The 12,302-nt window shown below is 40.9% G+C and overlaps 1 protein-coding gene across 4 annotated transcripts in view; it reads left to right on the top strand.

The window, feature by feature from the left end:
- The window catches only part of rpap3 (RNA polymerase II associated protein 3), a 74,711-nt gene that overhangs the window by 48,106 nt on the left and 14,303 nt on the right, over positions 1-12,302 (top strand). For all 4 annotated transcript variants that reach the window (XM_059977510.1, XM_059977508.1, XM_059977507.1 and 1 more), the window contains 4 exons: positions 306-496; positions 1,658-1,847; positions 2,152-2,249; positions 11,983-12,083. In XM_059977510.1, the coding sequence (XP_059833493.1) occupies positions 306-496; positions 1,658-1,847; positions 2,152-2,249; positions 11,983-12,083 (580 nt within the window). The remainder of the gene's footprint in view (positions 1-305; positions 497-1,657; positions 1,848-2,151; positions 2,250-11,982; positions 12,084-12,302) is intronic.

Genomic DNA, 12,302 nt, shown 5'->3' with positions numbered 1-12,302 from the left:
AGAGATTAGAGCAGTGGGTTATGCATGCATTCTTGAGCTGCTCCAGTGTTGATTGTCAACAAGAAGGAGATGTTGTTTCTAATCCACACAGACTGTGGTCTCCTGATGAGGAAATACATTTTAGTTTTTTGTGAAATGTAATTTCATAATTCATACTGACAAAGGATCAGACTAAAGCGATCTGTATCTGCTTTGCAAAACAAATATTGAGGAAAAGTATATTTATTGCTTAGTTGAATTTACTGTCTAAGTCTAGCTGTAATATCCTACAATTAATTTGCCTTGATATTAATATTCCCTTCAAGAAACCTCTGATCAGAATTGCAATTGAAGAAGTTGGTGATAAACCAAGTAACATTAATGAGATACCAGCTGCAGTCTCTTCTTCTGATCTTCCATCAAATCAAACAACTGCGTTATTATCTCCTGAAGCTCCCAATGCCAAAATCCTTAAAGTGGAAGAATGTGGGGGCTCTCCATTAATTTCTAGCAGGAGGTATGTTATGTTTATTGTAAGAAAATGTATTGGCATAGATAGGGTAGACTTACCTCAGGGTAGAAATGTCGAGTGTTGGGTGGTATTTGTTTTGCTATGCATTGGCATTTAACTATAGAGCAACAGCTCTTAGTGTTACAGGCCCTTCAGCATATGATACTGTGCCTATGTTTTAACTTAATCCTACATAGACCTCATTTTTTTTCTATCATCCATGTGCTTATCTTAAGAGTTTCTTAAATTCCACTAATGTTTCTGCCTCGGCCACCACCCTTGGCAGCACGTTCCACTCATTCACCATTCTGTGTGGGGGTTGAGGGGGAAGAAACAATTTATCTCTGACATCTTGGACTTGTTTATGCCAGTAAAAATACTGTGTTAAGGGAGCTCTGTTTGCTTTTCTCCTCATTTTTTCCACCTGTAGATGGAGAGCTCTCATTGTATGTCCACTGCTACTGTACTGTTGGTGAAATCAACTCATTGACAGTGAACTGGGAACCATAATCTTGGTCTAATGATTCAGTATGCTTACACTAATATTTCAGAGAAATGAAGAAGGTTGTTTTGTTAAAAAGTAAACCTGGCGTGTAGAGTGTGGCTCTGGAAATACCATACAAAGCAATCAGTTTACTGATAATGGTCCTATCCCAGTCTGGTTGCTGTTATTGTTTGCACAATTTTTTTTTCTCTCTCTCCACTCTGGGTGTTTGGATGGACTTCTTTCATTTTTGATGAGTTTTATTGGTATTCTTTGTTTCATTGCTGCCTGAAAGGAGATAAATCTTAAGATTTTCTGAAGTATATATTCTTTGATAAGAAAATGTACTCTGAACTTTGAAGATATTTGAGCATGTTATCTAGCCTACCACAGTTTCAACCTTGTATTTAAATTTCTGCATCTTGGGGCTATGGTTTCTTTCATTCACTATCCTGAGGATTGTGTAAACCTGGTCACAAGTTCCTCGGTAGACACATCAATGGAACTTCCTACATGACCTTAAAATTGCTTTAAGTTTCTTTACTATTTTAATGTTTTGCTGGAAAAGTATAGATAAAAGAAACTAAATTGAGAAATATGAAACATCAATGTTTTTATGGTTTATGTGTATTGAATAAATTATGTTCCTTTCCAAGTATTTTACTGAAACTGTCCTTTTCCAGTGGTTATTCTGGTGTGCCAGATAAGGGTGAAGCCGTTGCCATAGCAAACTCAACAAAAGTGAAGAAACCCGAATCCTCTTTGCCTCATCATAATGTACCTATCCCTCTTGCCCCTGCCAACGCCTTTCAGCTTGAAGCAGACCTCCGCAAATTGAAAAATTATCCGGAGATGGTCCATAAGTATTTAAAGGTAGGAATAATAGTGTGTCATTCATGGGTGTGCAATTTTTTTGTCTTAATTTTAAATGTTTTTAAATGGTAGAAAGAAATTTATCTAGGTTCAGAAAATTAATGTAAGGAGGAGGCTAACGATAATCAAGTGACATTGCATCAAAATTGCAGAGGATTATTTCTTCCATTTTGTAATCAGCGGAGCACAATCAGCAATTTAGGGTAATTCAGTAAATTCCAGTAGAATTAATTGTAGACAGTTGTAAATATTTACTTGCTGGTGCATTGTCTAATTTATTTAAATTATTGTTCCTTTTGAGCAGCAAATTGAGCCCTCTTTTTATCCACAACTGTTTCAAAAGTCTTTGGAACCCGACATTCTAAATCACATTTTAAGAATCCTTCATGATTTATACATCAGGTAAGCAGTATTCAGCTTTTTATTCCACCTTCTCTGAATAATGCACCAAAGTGTGAGTGATGGTGATAAACAACAGGAAGATTTACCAAAAAAAGCATGTCATCCAAATGTTTTTTCTTTCCCATGTCTTATAAAGTTCAAAGTAAATTTATTATCAAAGTACATATGTCACCAATACTACCCTGAGATTCATTTTCTTGCAGACGTTCACAGTAAATACAAAGAAACACAATACACTGTATACAACAAAGATAGATAGACAACTACTGTGGAAATACAAAAATATAATAACAAAACAATAATAATTAAGTAACAAATACTGAAAGCTTGAGTTATACAGTGCTTGAAAGTAAGACCATAGGTTATGGAATCAGTTCAGTGTTCAGGTGAATGAAGTTATCCATGTTGGTTCAGGAGCCTGAAGGTTGAAGGGCAATAACTTCCTGAACCTGGTGGTGTGGAACCTTAGGCTCCTGTACCTTCAGCCCGATGATACCAGCAAGAAGAGAGTAAGGCCCGGTTGGTGGGCGTCCTTGATGATGGATGCTGCTTTCCTGCAACAGCACTCCACGTAAATATACTCAATATCTACCCGTGATAAACTGGGCTGCATCCACTAATTTTTGTAGACTTTACATGTTGTTGAATGCCTCTTCTTTACCAAGATATAGACCACAACACATCACTGATTGAAAATCTATTTGTAACACTTGCAATATTTTCTTAAATAAATGCAAATGTCTGGTGCTATCTTACTGCTTCTAAATATGTACATGATCTCAAACTCAATATATTAGTGCTTCCAAGGCCTACCACAATGGGAACAGTGAGCCAATCTCACAGCATATGTTGGAAAAACAAATCAAGTTAACCTTTCCAAGCTCTTTGTGAGTAGAAACATTTTACCAGTGGTTTTGATGTAAAACTTGGCAATGAAGGTAAGCTTTTCTGTCAATCCTTCACTCCTGAAATATACAGTCCAGTCATTGGAATTCTTGTCATGGAATAGGCAGGAAACCTATAAAAACCTACCAGGAGATTCATAGTCTGCTGAGGGCTAGATCTGCGGCATTCGAGACTGGTGATCCACAGCTTTACAAAAAATCCAGGGACAACCTATGAAAAGCTATTTTAAGAGCAAAAATAAACTAATTCCAGTTGAGGTTAAAGACAGAATTGGATGCACATCAGCTCTGGCTGGGTTTACAAGCCATTACTTCCTGCAAAGCAAAACATAACATCATGAATGGCTGTGATGCTTCACTCCCAGATGAGCTTGATGCCTTTTCTGTACAGTTTGAAAAGGAGAATAAGGCTACACTTGCAAATCCTCAATAGACCTCAACAGTTCCCCAACACCACCACACTCCTCAGGTTGGCGGAACTGGTACTCACACTTAATAACTTCTCTTTCAGCTCTTCTCACTTTCTCCAGATCAAGGGTGTAGCTATGGGCACTTGCATGGGCCCTAGCTATGCCTGCCTCTTCGTGGGTTATGTGGAACAATCTATGCTCCAAATCTATACTGGTACTGCTCCCCAACTTTTCCTTCAATACATTGACGACTACACTGGTGCTGCTTCTTGCACCCATGCTGAGCTTGTCAATTTCATTGACTTTGCCTCTAACTTTCACCCAGCCCTCAAATTCACTTGGTCCATCTCGGACACTTCTCTCTCCTTTCTCAATCTCTCGGTCTCCAACTCTGGAGACAGACTGTCCACTGACACCTTCTATAAACCCACAGACTCCCATAACTACCTTGATTATACCTTTTCCCACCCTGCCAAATGCAAAAATTCTATTCCCTATTCCCAGTCCCTCGGTCTCCACTGCATCTGCTCCAAGGATGAGGCTTTCCGTTCCAGGACATCCCAAATGTCCTCTTTCTTTAAGAATCATGGTTTCCCTTCTGCTGTCATCAATGATGCCCTCACCCGCATCTCCTCCATCTCCCGCACTTCAGCCCTCACCGCATTCTCCCATCACCACAACAGGGACTGTGTCCCCCTTATCCTCACCTATCACCCCACCAGCCTCCGGATCCAGCATACTATCCTCCGCAACTTCCGCCACCTTTGACAAGACCCTACCACTAAGGACATCTTTCCTTTTCTACCCCTCTCTGCTTTTCGCAAGGATTATTCCCTCCGCGACTTCCTGGTCCACACGTCCCTCCCCACAGATATCCCACCTGGCACTTATCCCTGCAAGTGTAAGTGTCCCTACACCTCAACTCTTTCCACCATTCAGGGCCCCAAACAGTTGTTCCAGGTGAGGCAACACTTCACTTGTGAGTCTGTTGGGGTGGTTTATTGCATCCGGTGCTCCTGGTGCTGCCTCCTCTACATCGGCGAGACCCATCTCCCAGTTGCCACCCACTTCAACTCTCCTTCACATTCCCATTCGGATATGTCCATACATGGCCTCCTCTACTGCCATGATGAGGCCAAACTTCGGTTGGAGGAACAACATCTCATATACCATCTGGGTAGTCTCCAGCCCCTTGGTATGAACATCAAATTCTCCAACTTCCGGTAATTCCTTCCCCCATCCCACCTTCACTCTGTCACCTCTTCTAGCTACTTGTCACCTCTCATGACTCTGCCTTCTTCTACTACCCATAGTGCTTTCCCCTTAGATTCCTTCTTCACCTCTCCTGCCTATCCCCTCCCCCACCCCTTTGTCTTTCCTCTGATTGGTTTTCCACCCTCTCCCTACCTTCTTTATAGGGCCCCTGCCCCCTCCATCTTTAGTCCTGATGAAGGGTCTCGACCCAAAACGTTGACTGCTCCTTTCAACGGATGCTGCCCGACCTGGTGAATTCACCCAGCTTTTTTGTACGCCTTGACTTGTGAATCCTTACTGCATCTGGTGATTCTGTGATCTCAGTCTTGGAAGCTGATGTCAGGACATCTTTCAAGAGGGTGAACCATTGCAAAGCATCAGACCCTGATGGTGTGTCTGGAAGTTCTCTGATAACCTGTGCCTGTGCCAACCAACTAGGGAGTGTTCAAAGACATCTTCACACTCTCATTGCTGCAGTCAGAGGTTCTCACCTGCTTCAAAAGTGTGACAATCATACCAGTGCCCATGAAGAACAGGGTGAGCTGCCTCAACAACTATCACCCAGTGGCACTGTGATGAAGTACGTTGAGAGGTCAGTCATGGCTAGAATCAACTGCCTAAGCAGGGATCTGGACCCACTGCAATTTGCCTGTCACCACATAGGTCAACAGTGGATACTTTCTCAGTGGCTCTTCAATCGACATTAGTAATACTTATGTCAGGCTGCTAACTATTGCTTACAGCTCAATGTTCAACAAAATCATACCCTCAGTTCTAAAGAAGCTCCAAAACCTGGGCCTCTGTACCTTCCTCTAACTGGACCCTTGACTTCCTCACTCGGAGACCACAGTACGTAAGGATCGGAAATAACATTTCCTTGCTGATGTTCAGCAAGACCAAGGAATTGATTGTGGACAACGGGGAAGTCGAGGGAACACAACACCATCTTTGTTGAGGGATCAGCAATGTAAAGGGTAAGCAGTTTCAAGTTCCTGGGTATCAACATCCTTGAAGATCTATCCTGGGTCCAACATAGTTACAGAGGCTATGTTTCATTAGGAAATTGAGGTTTGTTATGTCATCAGTGATTCTCACCAATTTCTCCAGATGTACTCTGGAGAGCATTCTAACTGGTCACATCTCCATCTGGTAATAGAGGAGACATTGGACAGGATAAGAAAATGCTGCCGAAAGTTGCAAACTCAGCCTGCTCCATCATGGGCGTTAGCCAGCATCATGGACACCTCCAAAAGACGATCCCTCAAAAAGGTGGGCAAGCATCATTAAGGACCCCTATCACTGAGGACACGCCCTTTTCTCATTGCTACTGTGAAGGAGGAAGTGCAGGAACATGAAGACGCACACATTTCAGAAACAGCTTCTTAAAACCTAGAAAACCTACAGCACAGTACAGGCCCTTCAGCTCACAAAGTTGTACCGAACATGTCCTTACCTTGGAAATGACCTAGGCCTCTATTTTAATAGCCCTCTATTTTTCTAAGCTCCGTGTACCTATCCAAAAATCTCTTAAAAGACCCTATCATAGCTGGCAGCCCATTCCACACACTCACCACTCTCTGCGTTTATTTAAAAAAAATATAAATCATCCCCGTGACATCTTCTCTGTGCCCTCTTGTGGCAACCATTTCAGTCCTGGGGAAAAGCCTCTGACTATCCACAAGATCAATGCCACCCTCATCATCTTGTACACCTCTATCAGGTCACCTCTCATCCTCCGTCACTCCAAGGAGAAAAGGCCGAGTTCACTCAACCAGTCTTCATGAGGCATACTCCCCAATCCAGGCAACAGCCTTGGAAATCTCCTCTGCACCCTTTCTATGGTTTCCACATCCTTCCTGTAGTAAGGCAACCAGAAGCTTCTTACCCTCCATCATCAGATTTCTAAATGACTTTGAACACATGAATATTACCTCACTATTTTTTTCCTCATTTTGCTCTACTTATTTAACTTCTATATGTATATAAATGTATGTATGTATACAATGGTATGCAAAAGTTTGAGCACCCTGGTCAAAATTTTTGTTACTGTGAATAGTTAAGTGAGTAGATGATGAACTAGTCTCCAAAAGTCATAAAGTTAAAGATGAAACATGCTTTTCAACATTTTAAGCAAGATTAGTGTATTATTTTTGTTTTGTACAATTATAGAGTGGGGAAGAAAGGAAAGGAGCACCATGCAAAAGTTTGGGCACCCCAAGAGATTTGAGCTCTCAGATAACTTTTACCAAGTTCTCAGACCTTAATTAGCTTGTTATGGCTATGGCTTATTTACAGTCATCATTAGGAAAGGCCAGGTGATGCAAATTTCAGAGCTTTATAAATACCCTGATTCCTCAAACCTTGTCCCAACAATCAGCAGCCATGGGCTCCTCTAAGCAGCTGCCTAGCACTCTGAAAATTAAAATAAATGATGCCCACAAAGCAGGGGAAGGCTATGAGAAGATAGCAAAGCATTTTCAGGTAGCCATTTCCTCTGTTTGTAATGTAATTAAGAAATGCCAGTTAACAGGAATGGTGGACGTCAGGTTGAGTCTGGAAGACCAAGAAAACTTTCCAAGAGAGCTGCTCGTAGGATTGTTAGAAAGGCAAATCAAATCCTCCCCCCCCCCCCCCCCCCCGCCCCTTGACTGCAAAAGACCTTCAGGAAGATTTAGCGGACTCTGGAGTGGTGGTGTACTGTTCTACTGTGCAGCGACACCTGCACAAATATGACCTTCATGGAAGAGTCATTAGAAGAAAACCTTTCCTTCGTCCTCACCACAAAATCCAGCATCAGTAGTTTGCAAAGGAACATCTAAACAAGCCTGATGCATTTTGGAAACAAGTCCTTTGGACTGCTGAATTTAAAATATAACTTTTTGGCCACAATGAGCAAAGGTATGTTTGGAGGAAAAAAGGGTGCAGAATTTCGTGAAAAGAACACCTCTCCAACTCTTAATCATGGGGGTGGATCGATCATGCATTGGGCTTGTGTTGCAGCCAGTGGCACGGGGAACATTTCACAGGTAGAGGGATGAATGAATTCAATTAAATACCAGCAAATTCTAGAAGCAAACATCACACCATTTGTAAAAAAAAAAGCTGAAGATGAAAAGAAGGTAAGAAGGTGGCTTCTACAACAGGATAATGATCCTAAACACACCCCAAAATCCACAATGGACTACCTCAAGAGGCGCATGCTGGAGGTTTTGCCATGGCCCTCACAGTACCCCGATCTAAACATTGAAAATCTGTGGATAGACCTCAAAAGAGCAGTGCATGCAAGACTGCCCAAGAATCTCACAGAACTAGAAGCCTTTTGCAAGGAAGAATGGGCGAGAATCCCCCAGACAAAAATTGAAAGACTCTTGGCTGGTTACAGAAAGCATTTACAAGCTGTGATACTTGTCAAAGGGGGTGTTACTAAGTACTGACCATGCAGAGTACCCAAATTTTTGCTTTGAGCCCTTTTCCTTTTTTGTTATTTTGAAACTTTAAAAGATGGAAATTAAAAAGTAATCTTGCTTAAAATATTAAAGAAATGTGTCATCTTTAACTTTATGTCTTTTGGAAATTAGGTAATCTTTTACTCGCTTAGCTATTCACACTAACAGAAATTTTGACCAGGGTGCCCAAACTTTTGCAGACCACTGTATACAATGTAATTTATAGCTTTTTTCACTGTGTATTGCAATGTACTGTTGCCGCATAACATATTTCATGACATATGCCAGTGATATTAAATGATATTTTGATTCTGAAACTTAGCACTGTATATATTGCCCCTTATTTTTAACTTGGGGGACCTTGTGAGCATTTGGCGATTGCATGTTTTTGACCAGAACATATGGCATGCTCTTTAGATACTGCAGTTAACATACATTGATTTTAAACATATTGGCATTTTGCTGATGGGATATACTGCAGAAGTACTACAATAATCCACTCCAGATTAAACTGCAATACTTTATAAAGACTAAGTTGAGATAAAGTGAAGAAAAGTAGCTTTAATAGTGAAAGAAGAGTGTAGATGTTTATGGTGTACTAGATCACTTAAATTAGTGAACACTGGCTTTAGACACTGTCATATCTCTCCATGGCCTCCTCTACTGTCAAGATGAATCCACACTCAGGTTGGAGGAACAGCACCTTATATACTGGCTGGGTAGCCTCCAACTTGATAGCATGAACGTTGACTTCTCTAACTTCCGTTAATGCCCTTCCTCCCATTCTTACCCCATCCCTGACATATTTAGTTGTTATTTTTTCTTTTCTCTCTCTTTGCCCATCACCCTGCCTGTTCTCCATCTCCCTCTGGTGCTCCCCCCTCCCCCTTTCTTTCTTTCTCTTGAGGCCTGCCGTCCCATGATCCTTTCCCTTCTCCAGCTCTGTATCACTTTCGCCAATCACCTTTCCAGCTCTTAGCTTCATCCCACCCCCTCCGGTTTTCTCCTATCATTTTGCATTTCCCCCTCCCCCCACTACTTTCAAATCTCTTAGTATCACTCCTTTCAGTTAGTCCTGACGAAGGGTCTCGGCCTGAAACGTCGACAGTCCTTCTCCCTATAGCTGCTGCCTGGCCTGCTGTGTTCCACCAGTATTTTGTGTGTTGTTTGAATTTCCACCATCTGCAGATTTCCTCATGTTTGCTCTTTGAATAATCCAGCTGCCTTAAATAAAATGGCTTTAGTCATATCATCAGAATCAGGTTTAATATCACTGCTATATGTTCTGAAATCTGTTAATTTAGTGGCTGCAGTATAATGCAATACATAATGAATATAGGAGAATCCTAAATGAAATACACTAAGTATATTTGTATATTAAATAGTTAAATTAAGAATAATAGTGCAAAAACAGAAAGAAAAGCAATGAGGTAGTGGTCAAGAGTTCCAGTGTCCATTTAGAAATCATATGGCAGAGGGGAAGAATCACTGAGTGTGTGTTCAGGCTCCTGTACCTCCTTGATGGTCAGAGCCCAAAGCAAAAGTAAACCACTGTGAGTAATGAAGCTCCATTAGGGAGGCGGTTCATGTTTTGAGTCAGTTAACTCATGTTTGAATTGAAAGTTAGGAATGTTGCTGTTTATCAGCAAAACATTTGCAGGAAGGCATGAAGATGGAGATGAACAAGAGGCAGATGCTGAAAAACAAATACCATCTAAATGATTATTAATCTATTTCTATCTCTGCAAATGCTAACTGACCTGATTATCTCCATATACTTTTTTGATAAATGTCTCTTAGCTTTGAAGCAGCAGAAGTTAAGTTAAAAGGTATGAAAGGAAATGTCAGATGAAGTTTTAAATGTAGGTATTTTGTTTATGACATTGTTATAAGATTCACCCCTTGTAATAATGATCAGTGAAGCACAGAGAATCTGTATTGACCAACAAGTAACTTTTATTGTTTCAACTAAAAAGCAAGTGGGTTCACAAACTACCTCTGTGTGCATCCTACTAGAATCCCTGACCCTCCATGAACAGTCAATGAAGAGAAAAGCTATTACCCGGGAATGCTGGCGGGCATTCCTAGTGGTCCCGATCTCCACGTGTCTGTATGGTCCTCCTTATCTGCGATGGTTGGTCTCTGGTTGCTGGAGAGTTATCATTGCTGTGTATTTGGAGCTCCTTAACTCTTATAGTGCTGCTCATCCATTGGCTCTAGGTTACCTGACCTACCTGGGTCACCTTCTTACTGGTCATTGTACAGGACTACAACCAACAGTTCTGCCCACCCTAGCCTTGTGTATTTGTGTCTTTCAACTCTGGCTGGTCCAAATCAATTAAATGAGGCAACCTAGACAGAGTCTAATGAGATTACAGATTGCTTCTTTGGCAGGTCTGGCATTTTAATAAATAACTACTCCTCTAAGGGTGGTCTCAGATTTAGCAGGTCATTACCTGAAGTTCCTGTGTCCACATTCAGTTGCGCAGATGAGATTATCCAAAAGCAAGAATCAGTTTGGAGTCCACAAAATAGGGGGAAACAAAGACAACTGGTTTGTCTGCTGGTTTGTAGTTTCTTCTGTCCAAATGGATCTTCAACCATTGACTGGATACCTTGGGGTAGTGGGGATGGATGTGGAAAAAACTGGAATAGATTAAAAATGTGTGGAATGAATGACTGTTCAGCTCCTGCAGTGTGAATTTCTTCACCTAAAAGTGCAATTTTAATATGATAAGCTAATAATTAAACTGATGTACTCTATTTTGACAAACTCTGAAAATAGCTGCAAAAAACTCTTGAACCAAAAATAAAACTGAACAATATTATAGCTTTTTAAATTGTCAGGGCATTGTGCCACACAGAGTTCCAGGGGCAGCTTTCTAACAATTATAACCATATTAACCATGTAATAATTACAACACAGAAACTGGCCATTTCAGCCCTTCTAGTAAGTGCCGAACGCTTACTCCCACCTACTCTCACCTACCTGCACTCAGCCCATAACCCTCCATTCCTTTCCTGTCCATATACCTATCCAATTTTTTTTTAAATGACATAATCGAACCTGCCTCTACCACTTCTACTAGAAGCTCATTCCACACAGCTACCACTCTGAGTTAAGAAGTTCCCCCTCATGTCACCCCTACTAAACTTTTGCCCCTTAACTCTCAACTCATGTCCTCTTGTTTGAATCCCCCCTACTCTCATTGGAAGAAGCCTATCCACGTCAACTCTATCTATTCCCCTCATAATTTTAAATACCTCTATGAAGTCCCCCCTCAACCTTCTATGCTCCAAAGAATAAAGACCTAACTTGTTCAACCTTTCTCTGTAACTTAGGTGCTGAAACCCAAGCAACATTCTAGTAAATCTCCTCTGTACTCTCTCTATTTTGTTGACATCTTTCCTTTAATTCGGTGACCAGAACTGTACACAATACTCCAAATTTGGCCTCACCAATGCCTTGGCGAGAACAATTCTGTTGTTTACCAATAGGAATGGATGCCTTATAGTCACTGAAAGTGGCATTTGATGCTGTTAAATTGTGGGTGCAACAATATCTTGCATCATACTGAACAATTCCTGCAACTGTCCAAGAAAATTTTGATTCCATTACTTCTCTCATGAAGTTTTAGATTGTATTAGAAATTTGGAACATAGATTTTTGTACAGAATTGTGTTCTTAAGTAATTGGTGATTGCACTGCATTTTATAGATTTGAAGAACCTTCCCTCATTTTTGATGTCCTGAAGAACTTATCAAATGTAAAGCGATTTGATATGGCAGTGATGTTCATGTCAGATCCTGAACGGAAAGGTAAGTTGTTATTATGCTGAAGTTTGAGAAGCTTAAAAACTACAGATGCTGGGCATCTGAAGTAAAACAGAATTGTGCGAAACACTCAGCAGTCATGTGTTCACAAATTCCTTTGTTTTCTCTTGTCCTCATTAATCTGGAAACTATACAATCCCATAAATCACAGATTCATCTTGGTAGCATTGGTTTTGCATATCAGGGATACTCTTTGTCCCTTGC

This window comes from Hypanus sabinus, chromosome 8 (assembly GCF_030144855.1).
Source record: "Hypanus sabinus isolate sHypSab1 chromosome 8, sHypSab1.hap1, whole genome shotgun sequence".
Taxonomy (NCBI): Eukaryota; Metazoa; Chordata; class Chondrichthyes; order Myliobatiformes; family Dasyatidae; genus Hypanus; species Hypanus sabinus.
This window is presented reverse-complemented; position numbering and strand designations above follow the sequence as displayed.